The sequence below is a fragment of the Crocodylus siamensis genome, chromosome 1 (assembly GCF_052110815.1).
Source record: "Crocodylus siamensis isolate JL-2025a chromosome 1, ASM5211081v1, whole genome shotgun sequence".
In the NCBI taxonomy this organism is placed as follows: Eukaryota; Metazoa; Chordata; order Crocodylia; family Crocodylidae; genus Crocodylus; species Crocodylus siamensis.
This window is the reverse complement of record NC_143395.1, coordinates 320,950,918-320,973,338: the sequence shown is the minus strand read 5'-3', so window position 1 is coordinate 320,973,338 and position 22,421 is coordinate 320,950,918. Positions and strand designations below refer to the sequence as shown.

The 22,421-nt window shown below is 45.2% G+C and overlaps 1 protein-coding gene across 2 annotated transcripts in view; it reads right to left on the bottom strand.

Annotated features, from left to right (window-relative positions):
- Positions 1–22,421, bottom strand: part of UGGT2 (UDP-glucose glycoprotein glucosyltransferase 2) — a 241,848-nt gene that overhangs the window by 123,781 nt on the left and 95,646 nt on the right. For both annotated transcript variants that reach the window (XR_016438638.1, XM_090023359.1), the window contains exons 15-19: positions 5,829–5,964; positions 2,263–2,394; positions 1,008–1,172; positions 400–523; positions 223–321 (exon numbers count right to left, since the gene is read on the bottom strand). Coding sequence is in view for 1 of the 2 variants with exons in the window: in XM_090023359.1 (XP_089879485.1) it covers positions 223–321; positions 400–523; positions 1,008–1,172; positions 2,263–2,394; positions 5,829–5,964 (656 nt within the window). In the remaining variant the exon portion in view is untranslated. The remainder of the gene's footprint in view (positions 1–222; positions 322–399; positions 524–1,007; positions 1,173–2,262; positions 2,395–5,828; positions 5,965–22,421) is intronic.

The following is a 22,421-nucleotide window of genomic DNA, read 5'->3' as shown; positions in this document are numbered from 1 at the left end:
CTGGCCCATGAAAGCCCCACAGGCTAGTTCTGACCTGTGGGATGGAGTGAGTTTGACAACTTGTTTTAGGCCAATCTTCTTATAAATATTCACTTTGACCAATGCTAACATCTCCTTTTTATCCCAAGTTTCCAGAAAAATACTAACTTGTACAAATATTTTTTCTTGCCATCACTGAAGGCAAACTGTTACGTGGTTAAAAGACTGAACAAGAAAGATTACCCTTCCTTGTTAAATACTTCATGGTCTCAGAAATTACAGCACTCTTATCTTGTGAGTCCAAAAAGGAGAAAGTTGAAAAATCTTCTGTGTCAACAGGAACTGCAAAATTTAAAATACAATTTATTACAAATAAGAACTGAAAAAAACATGACAACAGCAAGCAAGTAAAATGCTTACCTGAAGTGGAAATGAAATTTATATATCTTCTTTCAGTACTAAAAATGGTGGGGTTTATACGGGAAATTACATTACGTTGTTCCATGAGGAAATCCACTGTGTCCATTTGATCATTTAACAAACCCTGTAGCAAAGTATAAAAAAAAAAGCAGTTCTCTATAATCCCCATTTATTAAAAAAATTAAGATAAACATAGCCTAAGTAGTTAAATTCATGTGTTTCAATTTAATTTAAAAAAATGTATACATTAAGTTTAGGAATAGTATACATTAAATTCAATTTAATTTTAAAAAATGTATACCCTGAAAGAAATATATAAATACTATATGACAGAGATTTTAATATATCAGGTCCAAATTTTCTTACATGTGTACTTTTTGCCTGAAAATATTCCAAAGATTAGCATCTGCTTGGTCAAACTTTAATGTCTGCATAATCAAAGAATACTAAGTTGCAAATACATAATTGCAAATTAAGGCAAGGATGTTATTTCAACTTTCATAACATTAATTTCAAGCCACAATATTAAAAAAAATACAGAGTGTATGACTAAAACAACCCACTGCCAAGTATTTCACCGTATACTTTTTTAGAAATGCTAAGCATACCATGAAAACTGCCCTCTGGAAGAACCCAGTGGCATCAATGATCTTCTGGAGAATAATTGTCTCTAACTCTGCAGCATCCATCTCTTCACTGTTAAAGGGCACACCGTTAAACAGAGCTTGAGGCAATGGACCCAGGCCAGTCTTCTTATAAAAGGTTGCTCCTGCCTATTCATATCAGGAATATCATGGAGTTAAACAGAATGTGGCTGACTGTAGTAAGAAATACAACTAGTTTCAAGAGACAAAAAACGCTAATGTCTAAGTACTGTATGCTCTAGTCCATTTTTGTGAGTAGTAGTGAGCAAACTGAAATTGCAATTCTATTAGAATGCCTCAGAAAGTAGCTTGGAAAACAAAACAATTAAACAGTATGTGAAGCATACTTTATCAAAAAGAACAAAAACTTCTGTAAATCCATATAAAGATTATTTTTAGATCTTTGATTGTATACCATGTTATAGCATTCTTGCTAAAAGCTATTATTTACCTTGCATTATTTTTAGAATATTAAGCACATAATGGATAAGCAAATAATGCATATTTTACAGATTAAGTATGGTTGAAAATACATGGATGAAAATGCTCCTATGGATTTCTGAAGAAAAATATCTACATCATTATAGCAGAAGAAAATAGCTCTTCCCATTACTGTTGTTAAAATTCAGTATTCTTTTTTTTCCTTTCCTTTAATTGTCCCAATCACAAACAGGAACATCTGCTGTGCCTTTCTTTTACTGTCAGGTTGGCCTCTCAAAATTATCTCTCATGAGATATATATTTCATTTCATTAGAAGAGGGTTTAAAAAATTCCTTGATTATCTTGCTAGTGTGTCTATATTCCACTCAGACACAAGATAATATCTGTACGTTTCTGCCTTCTCTACTTTCTGACATGATGAATCGCAATTCTGGATCAGAATGTTTGTATCCACCAGTTATGTTTTTATTCAAGAAAATATGATTTACTTAGAAGACAGGATTCCTTCCTTATTGAGAGTGTTTGCATAAACTAGTATCTAATACAAGTGATGCTTACCAAATGAACTTGTCAACGGTTATCTACCACAGTCACAGCTGTACACTTAACTACTAGTCAATACTAATGAGGGCAATGATCAAAAAAGACACTTCCAATATTGCAACATCTGAAAAATTCGACTCAGCAAATATTGCACTCAACTGATTTAACTTTTAGAAACCTTTCTCATCTTACCTGAAAAACAAAACTATAGGTCTTACCACTCTGCAAACATACCTTCCTTTCCTCGTCATATTCTGAATGAATACCCAGTATACTTGGAACATTGGCATGAGGAAATTCGTTTCTAAGAACATTTTTCACATGATTCACAGTGAGAAAATCTTTCTCTTTCACTTCATGAAACATCTACAAAAATTTTAAAACAGGTACAAAACAAAGCTATTTTAACTACACAAAAAATACTGTCTTAATTATTTGTTATTATATATGTTGCTTGCAAACAGATCATACAAAGGATTTCCCATCAGAACACTTGTCTAAGTAAAGTGCTGTCCTGTTTGGTCAGGGATCACTGTCTGACATTGCAGATGAAATACATTAGGTACAGACATTCAAAAATTTGAGGTGGAATTGATCAAAATTATGCAGGTTTCTGTAAGCAATGCCGGCAGGTTAGTTCAGGAGTGAACAGAACACTTTTATCCTTTGGTGAGGAGGGCACGCAGGCTCCTTGCACTGGCCGAGGCCAGCACATTGGGGGTGCTTCTAACATGCCTTCCAGCTGGCTTCCTGGGCTGCTGGAGACTGCTGAGCACAGCTGAGCAGGTGGGACATCCCTGATTGGCTGCCAGGCATAGGCAAGCATTTCCCTCAGCACCTGTCAATATCAGCCACAGATATCTGTCAGCTGCAGGCAGGCAGCTGAAGCAACCATGCTCACTTTATCCCCTGCAGCCCAATTGTGCTCCCTGGGGCTGAGGCATGGGAGTCCCTGGGTGGGCTGCTGCACACCACCCAGGGATCCCCATTCCTCTGCTAACAGGGACAGCCTCAGGGAGCATGAGTAAGCTGCAGGGAGTGGCTGAGCATGCCTCCTCTTGCTGCTGCAACATCACCTGCCACTGTGCTGACTCAGCTCTGAGAGCTTGGGGATGGAGGCTGGGTCAGCTGGGAGTCTCACCAGAGCAGCAGAATGCAGGGGGAGTGCTAATGCGCCTCTCTTCCCTGCTGCTGAATTCAGTGTGAGGAGGGGGAAAAGATTTCATAGATTTCATAGATTTTCAGGGTCAGAAGGGACCTCAATAGATCATCGAGTCTGACCCCCTGCTCTGGGCAGGAAAAAGCGATGGGGTTAGATGACCCTAGCCAGGTGCATGTCTAGTCTCCTCTTAAAAACCTCCAGGGTAGGGGAGAGCACCATCTCCCTTGGAAGCCTGTTCCAGATTCTGGTAACCCTCAACGTGAAGAAGTTCTTCCTTATGCCTAGTCTAAATCTGCTCTCTGTCAGTTTGTGGCCATTGCTCTGTTTACCAAGGCGCCCCTTGGAGTAACTAAAAACATCTTCTGTTTCTTGATGTCCCTCCCCTGACAAATTTGTAGATGACCATCAGATCCTCTCTCAACCTCTCCTCAAAGGATCTATCCTGCAGGCCCCTAACCATATGAGTGGCCTTCCTCTGGATCCTTTCGAGGTTATCCACATCACTCTTGAAGTGCAGTGCCCAGAACTGGATGCAGTACTCCAGCTGCGGCCTTACCAGTGCCACATACAGGAGAAGTATCGCCTCCTCAGACCTGTTCATGATACTTGTATATCTTATGGTAATAAGAAGGTTGTATATGCTTCTTTCCCAGACCTGAGGAAGGGCATTTTGTTAGACAAGCTTTTAGATACTCTTCTCCCAACTATACACTTGGTTCAGTCAAAGATATCGCCCCAAAAATATTTCTTCCTACATATTTCCTGGACCATCATGGCTACAACACTGTAACACATCACCACTGTGTACAGTGATGGGAGATAAATGTGTTCTACCAGAATCAGCATGAACCCAAATAATTCAGACCACAGAGGAAATAGCTGCTGTCAGACCCTCCTGAGCTGTTAGTACTTCTGCCTGTCTTAAGCCAATCAGGGTACAGAATATTGTAACACAACTTGGGGATAGTCACTATTTATTTGTTATATACATGCGTGCAGTAAACATGTCACCAGCCCCTACCCTATGGTTAACTGGTAGAATCAGAATAACCCTATCTCCCCGAGTCCCCTCACTCCCCCTGCAATGGTTGGAGAAGCCACTGTACACTCCAGGAGGTTGCATTCGATTCAGAATCACTTCAGCACACACACTAGGCTCCAGAGCTGCATGAAAGCAGTTCTGGCTAGACCCTGCACCAACCAATTGGTGAGCTCACAATTTACGGCACATGCAAAGCTCTGACAGAAGCTCTGCTGGGATGCCAATGAGTTCAGAAAGCTTGCTGTGCATGTAGTGCAGAGCCAAAAGGCGGAGTATGACCATGTACTTTCCTGGATCCATCCCTGCCTGTGGCCATAACTTTCTCAGGCTTATGATGATGCAAAAATATATGTCTTATTTATATTTAATGTCCTCTTCATAATATGGAATAAAGTACACTGAAAAATACATCAGTTTTTACTATTATCTTCATAAATTCTGAAGATTTTGCGATCATGCCATGGATAACAAAACTTCCTAATAATCAGGAATCCTGGTTTTCTCTAACGAAAAATAGTCCCCAATTTGTAGATTTAAAAAAGTAACCCAAAATCCACATTTTCCCATGTTCAAAATGAAACACAACTAATACACATACACACACAGAGAGTGGTGTTTCATTTTGATCATGGAAAAATGTGAATTTTGGTTTACTTTTTTCATCTGAAAAGTGGGAATTTTTTTAAATCAGAGAAAACAAGGATCCCTGCTTAATAACTAACACTGTATAGCCCCTACAATCCTTAAGCTCTCTGAACTTCTATTTTTGTCCTAAAGCAGTCTTATGGTTTCTCCTCTCTGTCCTTTTCTCTCCCTCAGGTATTATATTACCTTAAGTTTCTAGCCACTAAAATGAAATAGTGCAAGTGAAAGTAAGAGAAAACATATAATATTAAGTAAACATTGTTACAGAATGATTTTATCTGTTTGCACCCTGTTCTTTGGATCTTTTTAAAATTACTTATTTTACAGAATCAGAGATCTTTCACTTCAGTTTATCCATTTCCCCTTTCTAGTCTCTACAGCTCCCTACTGAAGTTAACTTCTTTTACATAAGAAATTTAACTTATTCCCTAACATGTAAGCCTGAAAGACTTCCAGAGTCCTTCAGAGCCATGAATAGGGTGAAGCAGTCTAGACAAAAATGCAGGTAGTGAAACTGTCTTAGATAGTCTCTCCCATTTTCTACCACACTGGATGGCTACAGAAGTTGTTCAAAGCAGAGAGAAATACATCATTTCAGATACTGTTATTCCAATTTGTACAGAAACAAAGACAAAAAGCAGGCAAAAAGGCCATACAGAAAAATCCAGAATGGATTCCGGATGAAAATATTAATATCTAAAGAATAAGTGTCTACCTTCTTTTACCTTCTTGAACAAAACTCATAGATAGTCAATACAACTCCAATGTGTTTGTGTGGGGAGCAGGAAAATGGTTCAGTAAATCATTCAGTATATGCAAGTTTTAAACAATCTTGTTTTAAGTGTAAGAAGCTGTATTATACAATCCCAAAATGGAGAAATCCTCAATGTATGGGAAATCAAGAAGTCAAAAAAGTATTATATATTATTTTTATCTGTTTAAGGTACTAACATTGATTACGGAGATAAAAGCTTGAGAGGTGTCATATTCTTCTGCAATGTAGTTAAAAGCTCTCCAAAGAGCTACTCCAGTGTCTTCATTCCCATCGATTTCTTCATCAGTATTTAAGATGAAAACAACTCCAACTCTATGAAAAAAAAATCTGTAAATATCTTCATCAGACTTTGTAAACCTTAGGGCAATTGTAATAAAAATATTACAAATTTCACAAAATCATTCATGTACAAACTATGGTAATTTTCTAACAGCATACTAAAAATTAATAACTTCAATTCTTCCTCAAAATTAAGAGGTAGCTGAAAAGTGCACTGATGTGTGTATTGGTTTTACTCCAATATTTTAAACAGAGTGGATTGATAGGACATGCTTTGCTGTACCAAATTATTACTATGTGTTTTATGTTTTCCTCTCCATATGATTTATGCATGAGATTTATGTACCACTAGCAAGGTATGACAGATCACTACATAGTAGATTAATTATGGCCACAGTTCAACTGGACACAAAACATATAATAGAGGGTAGACTATAGTAGGCTTTAAATTTACAGGCTTTAAGACTGCAGTAGGCTCTTAAGATTCTATGAACTAAGAGAAGAGCTTCCTTAAAACTTAATTTGAAATCTAGGTGAAAAGTCCTTTTCCCTAACAGGCTGGCTGGTCTGATAACTGTGTAAGCTCTCCCATTTCCTCCTAGTTGCTTCTGTTGTGTCTTTAAATGAGTTACCATCACTGACCAGAGGCTCAAAACTGCAGCACCAGAGCAGCCAGTTTCCTTGTCAGCTGCCCTTCCAGTCCCGATTTGGGGCACACTTTCCCTATCATTCTATGGGCATTTTTTCATGTGTTCTGGGGTGGCAGGGGGAGGGGGCAGCACTTTAATTAGAGTGGCTCTGGAAGCCACTCTAATTAAAGCACTGCTGTGTCTTGTGTATCAGCTTCCCCACACTTAAAAATGGCAGCAGGGGTGCTTGAACTAAAGCTTGTTTGATGAACTTTAGTTCAAGAGCCCCCTCCGCCATTTTTAAGTGCAGGGATGCTTATACACAAGATGCAGGAGGCTGCTGGAGTGCAGTAATCGCCATGCTCCAGTAGGCTCCATTAATCAAGTGTGCTCTGACACACTGGACTTCCAGTGCTTTGGAGCAGCCTCTGTGATTGTATATAGAAGCATTATGTATTCACATGCCAACTCTACCAGATTTAAAAAAACCCAACACCTTATATAGTGAAAGCCAAGTATTCTGTAATTTTATTAAAGGTTCATGGAGTGTTTCAATCAAGTAAGAAAACAATTCAGTTCTTTAACACTGTAAAAGAGACCAAGTCTTATTACTGAGAGTAAGGCTAAGCAAATAGGTTAGGGACAGACATTATACATAAACCGGTTTAAGTGATCAGAAATTGGTTTAAACCTGTAACAGAACAGACATCCAGTGTACATGAACCAGTTTGAAAATAGCTGAAACCAGTTTGAGATTAACCTGGTTGAATGTAGCATCAGACTTAACTGATGGACTCAAACCGGTTTATGCAATGTCTGTCCCAGACTCCTTGCTGGTTTAAGTTAAATCAGAGATCCCCAGCATCCTAGCATGTTATCTGGGCTGGGCTCTGTTCCAGAGAGCTGGGCTGGCCCCTCCCCTCTGCTCTAGCCTGAGTAGGGGTGGGGCGTGGCCAGACTGCATAGCCCCTGTGGCAAATTCCTCCCTCTGTCCCCTCTCCCCCTCACTGGCAAACCCTGTGAAATACAGCTGGGGTTTGCCAGCCCCAGCCACAGCTCCACAGCTTTCCTGCAGACAGGCAGAGACTGAGTTAATTCCTCCCTCTGTCCAGCTTGCCTGTAGCCAGGCAGGGGATTAATTTCACAGCAGTCCCGGAGTGGGAGAGGGAGGCAAGCTAGTCCCCTGTGTGCTGATCCAAGACCTACACCTGTGAGCCCAGAGCTAAGACCTGCAGGATCAGACTGAGAGGTGGGAAGTGTTGGGAAATACCTGACAATCATCACAAATATGTGCTGGAGATGGAGTTAAGGGAAGTTGCAAACAGCTTCTGGCTGTAAGTTTCAGACAAAAGAATGCAGAAAGCTAAATTTACATTATAAAGCAGAACCTATAAAACCTAAACAAAACCTTTCTGAATGCCTGGCTGTAAGGAGACACTCTGCCCTCAGGATTAGTAAGACTTATGCAAGGCTTTCTCTTGTGATATAAAAGATAGGTTAACTTGCTTAATTGAGTAAGTCGTAAGTTCAAGCATGAGAAGTTTATAAGTTCATAAATTCAGTATTTTAAATGTTTGTCTAACAAAATGACTAGTAGGCAGTTTTAATCCAAGAATATATGACTAAGATGTGTAATACTAATACTAAACATAATCTTACGAAAATGTAAGTGCTAATACAGAAGACATCTATTCTGAGGCTCGACCCTGACCCAGTTGGAAAGAGGAAGGTGACCCTGACCCAACTGGAAAGAGGAAGGCGCCCTCAACTGAAAAGGGGAAGATGCCCTTATGATGATGACAATCACAAGAGATAATTATAACTAACAGAAAAATATGTAATGATGACTAACCTCATTATAACATATGTAAAGCAAACATATAAATATGGAAGGTCAAACCCCTCTCAGGGTAGCTCTCCACCCATAAGGCGGGAGTCTACCCTTCTGCAGAAGTAATAAAAAAATTATTGCTGGCACTCTCATGTCTTTTGACTTATATTATCACAGCTAGTGCCCACGACGCAAGACCAAGCTGTCCTTTCCTGTTTGGGCAGCTAACTCAGGTTTTGCTGACACTTGTCTTCCTGCTTTACATTTTAAGTTAGATTAAGTTGCATATGGTGTGTTTTACTGGGCTGTATCTTAGCTTAGATAAAGATTTTTGGTAGTTTTCTGTTGTATGCTTTGCAAGTTGCTGTGTTCAATACATGCTTGCTTCAGAAAAAGAACTTTTTTCCCCATCCCCATTCCTCAGTCTGGCAGCAGCTCTTCCCCCTGTCCCTCCCCCACCTCCACCCCTACCCCCAGGCTGCTGGCTGGCATTCTGTGTGTCCTGTGAGCCCCAGCTGGTGCCTGGCCATGCCCCCTGGCTCCAGCAAGGAGAGGTGAGAGTCTTAGAGGGTGTCTCTCTTCCCTCCCCTTTGCCAGTGGCTGGCTTTAGCATCCACTTGCTTCTGGCTTGAGCCACTGCAGGCACGTGCTTGCATTTCCTGATTTAACAGAAAATGTCTGTCCAGTTATTAATCAGTTTGAGCTGCGCAGCTTAAACTAACCTGCAAAGTGAATCAATTCAGACTCAGGCTTTTTGAGTGTCTATCCCTAGCCTTCCAGAACCCCTGCTGGTTTAACTTAAACCAGAGTCCCCCAGCATCCCAGATGCTTTGCAGCCCTGGGTGCGGCTCTCAGCTCCAAAGAGCTGGGTTGGCCCCTCCCTTCTGCTTTGGCAGAGATGGCAGGCACAGCAATGTTTGCCTGGCTTCCCCCGACTCCCACCCCCACCACTCTTAGCTCAAGCAGGGATTCCTGCCCCCCACCCCACCCAGCATGGACTGTATCCAGCATGTGGTATGCTAGCTAATGCTGAGAGGCGTCTGTGTAAGGCAAACAGGATATTGTCTGCTTAGGGCTTTTTGCAGCAAATCAACTGGTAACTGGTAATGTGCTTTTGTTCCTTCCTTGGAAAAAGTTGTTTAAGAAGAGCTTTTGTATTGTTGATGGGCTGATAAATGCTCTTCACTGCTGTGTAAGTAAATACTGTGCAACTCCCTGATGGTTCCCTCACTGATCAGGAGCAGCAAGGGGTTGGGTCCACCCTAATCAGAACGTCCTGCTGGGGCATGGCCATGCCCCACCCCCCGCCACTCAGCACTGTAGAAATGAAGGGAGGGCTGCTCTAGCATCCTCCCCAGCTTCTAGCTTTATTCACTACAGTGGCTCTTCAATCATTAGGGGATGTCTGTGTGGTCACAAACCGATTCAGCCTAGCCAGGTTAGACTTGCCTGCAAAAACTGAATCAATTTCAGGCTCAGGCTTTTTGAATGTCTGTCCCTAGCTGTAGTCATAAAGCTGAAGACCCCAGATAATGAACTGCTGTTCTACCAAGCTGGGGGGGGAGGTGGGGAACACACAAGGATGATTCTCCCTAACATGGCCAGGCTAGCGCAAGTCACTGACATATAGGAACCAGTCCCCCAGCTAGGTTGGACCCAAGAAGGTGTTTGCCCACATGGCTTCAACCCCAGCTGGCCTGTGGTCCCCCAAGCTGCAGCCTCCCTTGCTGGAGCCTGAGAGATCCCCCCTCCACCCGTTCCCCTTAGTGGTGGAGCCAATGTTTTCCCTGCCCCTGCAGGTGAGAGGAGGGAAGCATTCCTCCAGGGCAGGGTGCGGAAACTCCCTGAGACATGAGGCTTCCCCCACATGGTCAGCCCCATAAGTACCGGGGCCAGCACCAGCCCAAGGGACTGCTTCTCCCCTCCCATCTGTGGAGCTGGGGTGAGCATCTGCCTGACCATGAAGGGGAGGATGTGGGGGAGGGAATCCACCAGGGTCCTGTAGGGGAAACTGAGCCAGGAGGGAAACCTCATAAGGCATGGAGCTCCCTCTGCATGGGCAGCCTTCCAGCTGCTGGGGCCTGCTCCGGTCTGGGGGGCTGCTTCCCCACTTCTCCCTATACAGCAGACCCAGCATCAGCTCTACAATGCAGGGGAGGGGACAGGAAATCTCTCTGGCTCCTGTGGCAGGGAGGAACAGGGCTTGGGGGACTCTGGGACAGCCAGAGAAATCCCCCCCCAGAGGTGTGGGACTCCCCATATGTGGGCAAATACCCATTCGGGGCCAGCCTGGCCTAGGATGCTGCTTCCTCCCCCTCCCCCCTACACATCAATGACTCACACCAGCCTGGTTGCATGGGGGGTGGAGAATCACCCTTGGCCCCCCCAGCATCTGGGCAGATCAGGGTCTGGTGATCCTGGGCTGGGTCAGGGAAACCCTGTGAGGCATGGGGCTCTCCTGAATGGGCAGCCCTCAGGCTGCTGGTCCTAGCACCAGCCCAGGGAACTGCTTCTCTCCTCCCCCCTCACTGCAGAGGTAGGGTAAGCATTGGCCCACTCTGCAGGGAAGGGAGGGGAATCACCCTCCATGCAGCTGGGCAGACTAGGGCCTTGGGGCAGGGCTAGGGCCAGGGGGCTCTGTTCCCCTTCCCCATCCCACTGCCATGCTGGGCTAACAGGTGCAGGCACAACTCAGGCTAAGGAGGAGACTCTTTGCTGCCTCAGCTCTGTGGCAGCCTGGAAGCGAGGCCAGCCTAGCTTGGCTTGAGCAGACAGCACAGCCAAGGCTAGCTTACCTGTCCTACAAATGGGGGTTGGGAAGGGCACAAATCATCTTGGGACTCTGCGGTCTGAGAGGTAACTTGAGTTGAGAGGGTGTTTGGGACAGAGTTTCTGTAGACCATTTTAACCTAAAGCAATTCAATCTGATACTACATCTATCCAGGTATATCTTAAACCGGTTTCAACCATTCGGTCTATGTGCACTGAACTTCTGTTCTGTTACAGGTTTAAACTAGTTTCTAATCACTTATATCAGTTTATGTGTAATTTCTGTCCCTAGCCAAAATGCACAGGACCTGGCAATAGGTCCTTTAAATATATGGGATACCAGCTCATAATACTAAGTTTATACTTCAAAGAAATGTTCATGTGCAGAATGAAGGACCTGTACTGAAGGAAAAGCCAGCTGTGCTTGGAAACGGCTACTGCATGCCAGTTATTATGAACCTGTTACAGTAAAGATCTTGCGCCACTTGTACATGTAGGAGTTTAGTCCCCTAAATTAAAAAGGTGAGTATTTAATTGTCACAATTAAGAACACAACATTTCAGTTGAGGGGCTTCACTCACTGTTATGGAAGCTCGCGCAGGGAGGGTCCACTGAGGAGAAAGAAAAAAAAGCAGTGTGGGGCCTGATCCTTTTTTTTTTTTTGCAGAGCCTGCCCACAGCCACAGGGTCAAGTTGTCAGTGGCCCGAGTGAACCCTGAGTTGCAGAGGGCCCTGGTCCTTTCCTCTGTGATGGTGGCGCCCCACCCTGGGCTATCTGGGTGGGCTGCTAGTAAGCAGGTGCTGCCTGTGGGGCATCACCACCATGGAGGGAAGGTCTGGGATCCCCCGCACCTCAGGGCCTGTTGGCAGCTTGCCCTCTGGCTGTGGGAGAGGCAGGCTCCACGGGAAAAAAAGGATCAGGGCCCTTGTTGCTTTTTTTTTCCCCCTCAGTGGAGCCTGCCCATGCGAGCTGCTGCCAGGCCATATGGCCCCTGAGCTGCAGGGAGGTCTGGTCCTTCCCTCCATGGTGGTGGCACCTCCCCAGGTGGGGTGCTAGCTGCATGGGTGCTGCCTTAGCTCACAGGCAGCACCTGCCAGATCCACATCTTCCCTGAGTCTGCGCAGGGACAAGAACCTGGTAGGTTTTCAGTGTGCAGGTTCGGGGAAAAATTGGATTCAGCGGGTGATGCCTATGAACTGGGGTTGCACCCATGCAGCTAGAACCACACTTAGGCGGCCCCTAGGGGGAAGCCACTGCCGCAGGGGGAAAGACCAGGCCCCCATGCAGCTCAGGGGCTGCATAGCCCAGCACCAGCTTGTGCAGGCAGGCTTCACTGAGAAATAAAAAAAAGTGACAAGGGGCCCGAAACTTTTTTTCCTGCAGAGCCTGCCCACCTGTCCTGCTCCCAGACTGTCCCACTATGGCAGCAGTGCCCCCCAGAGGCCACCAGGGGAGGCAGCTAGTGGGCAGCTGCTGTCCCAGCTCGCAGGCAGCACCCAGAGGCTGAGCCTGAGCCTGAGCTGGGGCAGCACCTGCCTGCTAGCAGCTCACCTGGGGGAACCCAGAAAGGGAAGACGGGATCCCTCCACAGCTCAGGGGCCCTCCACAGCTCAGGGGCCACTTGGCCCACTGGCAGCTTGCCCCCCAGCCAAAAAATAGAATTGGGCCCCTCACCGCTTCTGCCTTCATCCCACCTCTCCCACAGCAGGAGGTGAGCTGTCAAAGCCTCCAACATTACAAATAGCTACGTTGCAAACTTAACTACTTGCGGATGTGCTTTAGCTTCCAATGTAGCAAAATCATTTAAATCATAAAAAAAACCCGTGCATGTATAGCGTGACGCAATTAAACTGAAAAAACAGCCAATTTTCGTCATATGTATAAGTGCCTTTGCTTCAAAGTAAACCCTCCAAAACCCATAAGTCTCCCCAGGATGACCACATAAATTCAGTGAATAGGGGAATGCAAGGAAAATACTTAATCAGTTTTCCAAGATGTGACAACAAATATTTAATATACAAGGGAGTGTCTTGTGCTACAATGAATTGATTTACCCACATTTTCCATTAAGCCTTACGGATTGAAGCTGTGATAGCCCAAACCAGAGTTGGGCAGGGTCCCTGCAAGCTGATGTTGGCGACCGACATGGACAGCTAGAGACCCTCTGGGTAAAAATTCGTGGGGAATTCGGCACAGGGGACACAACGGTGGGAGTCTACTACAGACCTCCCACTCAAAGTCCCGAGCTTCACCAGGAGTTCGCCCGGGAACTGACGGAGGCCGCTTGCTCCAGGACCTTGGTTGTCATGGGTGACTTCAATTACCCGGACATCTCCTGGGAAGATCACTCAGCTAAATCTGAGCGGGCGCAAAACGTTTCTCTCGTGTGTGGATGACCTCTACCTGACTCAAGAAGTCTATGGGCCAACGAGAGGCAAAGCGCTGCTTGACCTGGTACTGGCTACGGGGGACGACCTAATCGGCGACCTAGTGATTGGTGGGAAGTTGGGTGACAGCGACCACAAGCTGATCACCTTCACCATCCGCCGTAAAGCTGGCAACCCAGCCAGCAACACAGAAGTCCTTCAGAAAAGCCGACTTTGATAAGGTCAAGAGGCTAGTCGGTCAGGTCCTCAGGGACCATGACCCCAGGGAGATGGGAGTTCAAGAACAGTGGTTGCTTCTCAAGGAAGCGATCCTCAATGCACAAGCTAAATCTATTCCAACACGGAGGAAAGGCAGCAAGAAGGCACAGCAGCCCCCCTGGCTCTCCAGGGACCTAGCGGACCTCCTGTGGCTAAAAAGGAAAGCCTACAAAGGATGGAGGACGGGATTCATCTCCAAGGAGGATTACTCCACGCTGGTCCGGTCCTGCAGGGAGCAAACCAGGGAAGCCAAGGCTGCAACTGAACTCCAACTAGCTTCAGGCATCAAGAACAACAAAAAGTCCTTTTTCAGATATGTGGGGAGCCGGAGGAAAAGCAAGGGCAACGTTGGACCCCTGCTAAACCAGATGGGGCAACTGACAACTGACGCCCAGGAAAAAGCCAACCTATTAAATAGGTACTTTGCGTCAGTCTTTCATCAGTCACACGGGATGCCCATGCCTGCTATGGGACAGGGAAATTTGGGTGAGGGGGATCCCCTACCCTCCATCAATGCTGACCTCGTGAAGGAACACCTTGAGAAGCTGGATACCTTCAAGTCAGCTGGCCCTGACAATCTGCACCCCAGGGTACTCAAGGAGCTGGCGAGCGTCATAGCCCAGCCCCTGGCACGGATCTTTGAAAACTCCTGGCACTCTGGTGTAGTGCCCGAAGACTGGAAGAAGGCCAATGTGGTGCCGATCTTCAAGAAAGGGAGGAGAGTGGATCCGGCTAACTACAGGCCCATTAGCCTGACTTCTATCCTGGGGAAGATCTTAGAAAAGTTTATTAAGGAGGCCATCCTTGAGGGACTGGCCCAGGCTAACATCCTAAGGGATAGCCAGCACGGGTATGTTGCGGGTAGGTCTTGTTTGACCAATCTCATTTCCTTCTATGACCAGGTGACCTATCACCTGGACAAGGGAAAAGAGATTGATGTCATATATCTTGACTTCAAAAAAGCTTTTTATCTGCTATCCCATGATCACCTTTTGGCCAAACTGCCCAGTTGTGGCCTTGGCTCCACCACGATCCGCTGGCTGGGAAACTGGCTCCGTGGTCGGACCCAGAGGGTTGTGATTGATGGCAGTCACTCATCATGGTGCCCTGTGACCAGTGGGGTCCCTCAAGGCTCTGTCCTGGGACCCATACTGTTCTAACATCTTCATTAACGATGTGGACACTGGAGTCAGGAGTGGACTGGCCAAGTTCGCCGATGACACCAAACTTTGGGGCAAAGCATCCACGCCAGAAGATAGGCGGGTGATCCAGGCTGACCTGGACAAGCTCAGCAAATGGGCAGACAAGAACCTCATGGTGTTTAACACCGATAAATGCAAGGTTCTCCAACTTGGGAGGAAAAACCTGCAGCACCCTTATAGGCTCGGCAGTGCTACGTTGGTTAGCACTACAGAAGAAAGAGACTTGGGGGTCATCATTGACCACAAGATGAACATGAGCCTGCAATGCGATGCTGCGGCTAGTAAAGCGACCAAAATGCTGGCGTGCATCCATAGATGCTTCTCGAGCAAATCCCGGGACGTCATTCTCCCCTTGTACTCGGCCTTGGTGAGGCCGCAGCTGGAGTACTGCGTCCAGTTTTGGGCTCCACAATTCAAAAAGGATGTGGAGAAGCTTGAGAGAGTCCAGAGGAGAGCCACGTGCATGATCAGAGGTCAGGAAAACAGATCTTACGATGACAGGCTGAGAGCCATGGGACTCTTTAGCCTGGAAAAGCGCAGGCTCAGGGGTGATCTGATGGCCACCTATAAGTTTATCAGGGGTGACCACCAGGATCTGGGGGAACGTCTGTTCACCAGAGCGCCCCAAGGGATGACGAGGTCGAACGGTCACAAACTCCTACAAGACCGTTTCAGGCTGGACATAAGGACGAATTTCTTTACTGTCCGAGCCCCCAAGGTCTGGAACAGTCTGCCAGCGGAGGTGGTTCAAGCACCTACATTGAACACCTTCAAGAGTAAATTGGATGCTTATCTTGCTGGGATCCTATGACCCCAGCTGACTTCCTGCCCTTTGGGCAGGGGACTGGACTCGATGATCTCCCGAGGTCCCTTCCAGCCCTAATGTCTATGAAATCTATGAAATGTTCTGGAAAACAAAGATAATTACTGCAAAAGGTTGGATTGTCATAGAACAGAAATTTGATCATTCATCCAGACTCACTGCATAAACGTGTAATCTTTATCACAGGCAACTTCCACTATGAAAATTGGAGGGAGATTATCCAATTTTGGCTCCAAGAGAATAGTACTTGCTCAGTGCCATCTGGCATACAGATCCTAGAAAGAAGCTTCTCCACTTCTTTGTCAGCTGCTCTTCCTAACACTTACCATCAGATTCCCAAGTTCTTCATCTCTCTCTTTGCTGTTTCCTTTCAAATCTCTTTGGGTTTTATTTTGCTTCTTCAAAATCTGCCTACTACAACACACATTCTTGTGTTTTGTGGACATAGACAGTAATTAGGCAATTCCATATGGACCCAAGTGTATATGGGTTTTTACTCCCCTCTCCAATTGAGGGAATTCTTGGCAGGGCAGTGTGCTGTGGAGGGACACAACAGCCCAGTGGCCGCCTCTGTCCACTATACAGTCAGGCCCAGTCAATCAGTTACTTAACTATATAGAAATTACTATTACAACAAAACCAACAAAGTGTAAGGACATAGATTGTGCATATAAATATATATGCACAAATTTACAAAACAATAAACCCTCTACCATACATACACACACATACACATACACACACACAAACAATTATTATTCAAAAATACAAATGAATAGAACAACCCAGAACAAAGGATATTGACCAGGCAACCTTATAACTCTATTAATATACAAACTATTACTTCAATTTATTCACATAAACTATAAGTCACAGTCTACAAATATAACAAGCAATTCTTAGACTACATGGGTGACCTCCAGGGCAAGGGCCCCACTCCGAAGGTATCACTACAGGAAAGGAGGTGGAGGGAAAGATGGAGACCCCAAAAACTCCTAAGCCCCCTGTTATCACCCAGGAGAGGCCCATGTGGTACCTCTCCATAACCCTGGGAGTCTCTCCCCTGTGAGAACCCTCTCTCCAGGGTTATTTACTACTCCACAGTCCTGGAGCGTTGCCTCCCATTCTCCAGGTTGAGCTCTGTTCCCTACCAGGCTTTCCTGCAGCCCGACTCCACTGCCATTGGCCTGGCTTAGGGCCACAAGCACCGCTGTGTGTAGTGGGCACTTTGCCTTGTGCTAGAGGCTGGAGGCCTGGGAAGCCTTGTGCAGCACCAGGGCTCGCTCTGCTCCCAGACCTTCTGTCCAGCGCCATCTGCACTGAGCTGCTGCCCGATGCCAACAGCTGTAGACTGAGCCACCTCAAGCAGCTCCCAGGGTCTCTCCCCCTCTATACAGCACCTCCTGCACTGTGCTCCTGGCCTTGTGTGGAGGTTGGTGACCAAGCAGTTCCAAAGATCTTGCTCCATGCACCAGCATGTGCACTGTGTCTTTGGCCACATGCCAAAGGTTCCAGACCCGAGCCACCTCATGCAGTTCCCAGGGCCTGGACACTGTGTGCTACGCTATGCACCAAGAGCCTTACTGCTGGAGCCATCTGAAGCTCCCCACAGATAGAAGTCTTCAAGGGCTCTTCCAGGCTACTGCTTCACCCCACTGAGCAGCATTCCTCAGTTCTTCTAAGCCCTGCTTTCTCTCTTCTCCATCCCAACACATCTCCCTTGTGCTGGGCATGCATCTCCTTTTATACTCTCCAGGGCTCCACCCCTGAAGTCTTCCAGACCTGACAGTGCTACAGTCTTCAATCAGGCCTGAGGGAGCTCTTTTCCCCCTCCCCTCAGGAAAGGGGCATGTCTTTTTTTCTCTTGCTGCCTCCTGATTGGTGGATGGGCTCCACCAATCAAGACAGCAGAATCTCAAGCTTGGGACTCAACCCAAGCTCTGAAAGGTAAGTCTGTTACAACTGTCTGAAATGCCTGCTTAAGTTTTACTACCTAGAGCCACACTATTTTTGGATTACAACCTAGCCTATACACGTGTTCTGATGCATTCAGAAGCAGACTTAGTTAAATGTGTCTGCTCCACGTTCTAATTAGAATGCTCCGGCATTGCTGTAGCATCATGGTTATAAGCCCCAGCCAGTTTAAAAATGTCCATCGTGGCACTTTAACTAAAGCTCATTGAATGAGTTTTAGTTAAAATGTTCCACGGCAATTTTAAACACACAGGGGTTTAATATACATGACACTGTAGCATTTTAATTAGAGCAGCTCTCTGGGAACTGCTCTATTTAAAATGCTCCCACCCTTGAGCACATAGGTATCCTATATGTCCTGACAGTGAAGAGGAGTTGGTAGTACTTTCTTTAGTTTGAGCCTAATTTGTGCTGTTTGAACGGATAATCACTATTATCATCTTTTAGTTCTGGCATCTATTTCCTACTTAACAGAATATGGCCAATCTGTTTTTCTAAAATCAATCAATCTGGTGACAGTCATGTATATCTTTGTGCAAAAATACTGTTTTTCTAGGCACAGATTATCAGCCTTGTAGAAATTAGTATTTTTTTTTTTTACCACTTTTCCTGGTTCCAATTCCACTCTTTCTCATATTTCATGCACAACCCCAGCTATCTACATTTCAACTGTCCATTACTATTAGCATGCCATGTGGTAACATTTCTGCTGTGGCACATACTATCATGTTATAGAAATACTTTTGTTTTCTTTTGAATCATTTGTGGGTGAATACCATTATATCACTGTTGGAGTTCTGCATGATGAATGGAGTTGCACAGTTGTTACTTATTCTTTTGCAGGCTTCCAATCTAGTAATGTCTTTTCTGTGCCTCTGTTCAGTGTGACTGTACTCTCTGTTGATGGTTTTGCAGGAGTAAAGTACTGTTTCTCCACTTCTGGATACAATTTTTCTTGAGTCTTCCCTTTGAACTTCACTTACTCCAAAATTTCATGTTAGTAATAGCTCATTTTTCCAGTTTCATGTGTTGTTCATACATTCCATGCTCCAATTACATTCTTCCATTTTAGCCATGGTAATATTATCCTGTCTTTGTTTCCCTGAGGCTTTTGCCAGAGGAATTAATAGCATCAACCTACTGACAGAACACAGATTCTTCACTGGATTAGGTTCCTTATCCACTGCAAAGTACTAAGCTTATGAATTAGCTGGGAATATAAACAGCTGCAAACATAGTGGCATGAGACCGCTAAAGAATTCCAGCTTTCTACTGTGGCTTTTACTTCATTCATTTCTCTGATCGGCTGCACATGATTGCTGATGATAAGCTCCAGCTGATTGGAGAAGTGGTACCTTTTGAAATAAAAGCTACAGCAATTGGTGGAACAGCTTATCCTTAATGCAGTAACCCACTTGAAATTAACTCCCCCCCCCTACTGCTTCTGGCCTATACCAGGTATGACATCTTCCTCGGGTTTCTGTTACCACTTTGCTTTGAGAGTGGGTGGTTGGCTCAAGTTCCTCTTCTCATCTGGGCCTGGGAATAACAATGGTAGAGTTTGAAGAGAACAATGAAGAACTTTCTGCTTTAATGATTGCATTAATTATGGTGCTGAGATGATGGGGCCATCAGAAAAAAGTGTTTATAGTAGAAATAAATTTTTTTTAAAAATCACAAAAGATAAATGCAATTCCTCCACCACCGAGGAGGAATACTCTGCACTGGTCTGGGCCTACAGAGAGCAAAACAGGAAAGCCAAGGCTGGGACAGAACTCCAGCTAGCTACTAATATCAAAGACAATAAAAAGTCCTTTTTTACGTATGTGGGGAGCTGGAGGAAAAGCAAGGGTAACGTTGGACCCCTGCTAAACCAGATGGGACAACTGACAACTGATGCCCATGAAAAAGCAAACATGCTAAATGGGTACTTTGCGTCAGTTTTTCACCAGTCCCATAGGATGCCCCTGCCCACTGTGGGTCAGAGAGGCCCAGGTGAGGAAAATTCCTTACCCTCCATCAAAGCTGACATTGTGAAGGAACACCTTGAGAGCCTGGATACCTTCAAGTCAGGCAGCCCTGACGGTTTACACCCAAGGGTACTCAAGGAGCTGGCCAGCATCATAGCTCAGCCCCTGGCACGGATCTTTGAGAACTCCTAGAGCTCTGGTGAAGTGCCTGAAGATTAGAAGAAGGCCGATGTGGTGCCTATCTTCAAGAAACGGAGGAAAGTAGATCCAGCAAACTACAGGCCTGTCAGCCTGACCTCTATCCCAGGGAAGGTCTTGGAAAAGATTATCAAAGAGGCCATCCTTAACAGACTAGCTGATGGCAATATCCTGAGGGATACCCAGCATGGGTGTGTTGTGGGTAGGTCTTTCTTGACCAATCTCATTTCCTTTAACGACCAGGTGACCTATCACCTGGACAAGGGGGAAGAGATTGATGTCATATATCTTGACTTTAAAGAAGCCTTTGATCTGGTATCCCATGATCACCTCTTGGCTAAACTGGCTAACTGTGGCCTCAACCACACCACAACTTGCTGGCTGGGGAATTGGCTCTGCAGTAGGACCCAGAGGATGGTGGTTGATGGAAGTCAATCATCATTGTGCGCTATGACCAGTGGGGTCCCTCAGGGCTCTGCCTTAGGGCCTATACTTTTTAACATCTTCATCAATGATGTAGACCATGGTATCAGAAGTGGGCTCCCCAAGTACACCAACGACACCAAACTCTGGGGTAAAGCATTCACATCTGATGACAGGAGGGTGATCCAGGCAGATCTTGACAGGCTCATGAAGTGGACGAATGAGAACCTGATGGTATTTAACACTGAAAAATGCAAGGTTCTCCATCTTGGGAGGAAAAACCTGCAGCATCCTTATAGGCTTGGCATTGCTACGCTGGTTAGCACTAGAGAAGAAAGAGACTTGGGGGTCATCATTGACCACAAGATAAACATGAGCCTGCAATGTAATGCTGCAGCAGTAAAGCGAGCAAAATGCTGGCTTGCATCCATAGATGCTTCTCAAGCAAATCCCGGGACGTCATTCTCCCACTGTACTCGGCCTTGGTGAGGCCGCAGCTGGAGCACTATGTCCAGTTTTGCGCTCCACAATTCAAAAAGGATGTGGACAAGTTTGAGAGAGTCCACGCACATGATTAGAGGTCAGGAAAACAGACCTTATGATGATAGGCTGAGAGCCATGGGGCTCTTCAGCCTGGATAAGCGCAGGCTCAGGGGTGATCTGATGGCCACTTATAAGTTTATCCTGGGTGTTCACCAGGATCTGGGGGAACGTCTGCTCACCAGAACACCTCAAGGGATGACAAGATCAAACGGTCACAAACTCTGCCGCGACCAATTCAGGCTGGACATAAGGAAGAACTACTTTACTGTCCAAGACTCCAAGGTTTCAAATAGACTGCCGCCAGAGGTGGTTCAAGCACCCACTTTGAACACCTTCAAGACATACTTGGATGCTTATCTTGCTGGGATCCTATGATCCCTGCCAACTTCCTGCCCCTGGGGCAGGGGGCTGGACTCGATGATCCTCCAGGGTCCCTTCCAACCCAAATGTCTATGAAATCTATGAATGCTGGGTTAACTAGGTTTTAGTTAAACCTTGCTTAGAGATTTTATACTCCCACAGGAATCAAGAATTGCACAGCTGAGGAGCTTCTCTATAATTAAAATCCTATGACCTATACGGGATATTAGACTAAAACTATATTATATAGCCTCTGGGATTATAAAATGAGGCCAATTTATAAAGAAAACTACTTTATGAAAGAAGAAAACCATCTTACTCCTAAGGTTTCCTGATACTAACTCTTTGATTAGAACAGAAAAATTACGGACATTTTTCTGGGAAATGGAGGTGGTTTATGTGCTTATATTTTTATAGTTATATATCACCATGATAGATATCACCTCATATTTCTGAGAGAGATACAGTCTTAACAATTCAGGCTTGTATTTTTGGGCTGGGTTAGAACTTGTTTTTGCAAAAACATTTAGGGAATGCTCCTAGAAAGTTTTAAATTTGACTTTAAAATCCTTTTTTTTATTTAACCTTGTGAGGAAAATCAAGAACCATAAAGGAGAACAGGACATAGATACTCTGGGCTTTTGTATATAATTTGAGATGTGCAGACTTCTGGAAAGTGTTAACGAAACAGACAAGTTAAAACCAATTGTTCTGCCAGTCTTCAACCTGCAGTGAACATCAGAACTGAGACCTATTTATCTGACAGTCAAACATACAACAAGGAAGGCAAAATAAACTCTATGGCCAGATCCAGACGTGCAGGCACGTGTGGTTTGTAACGCCATAAACCTCTTTAGGGCACCACAAACTGCACAACTTGAAGTTTAACTGTGTCCTGTGCTGCTAATTTGCAATGCTGGGGCAAACTTTGCTACCAGGATTTCCAGGTAGCAAAAAAATAAACAAACAAAAAACCCAGAAAAAAAGATGGGGCAAAGCATGCCAAAATGCCATGTGGTGGAACAAAAGCAGAGACAGGAAAGCAGACAGCCCAAAATTGCCTGCTTCTCTGTCTCTCTGTACTGTGGAGCCCCCATCTCAAGGTACCCTGTGCCTCAGCCA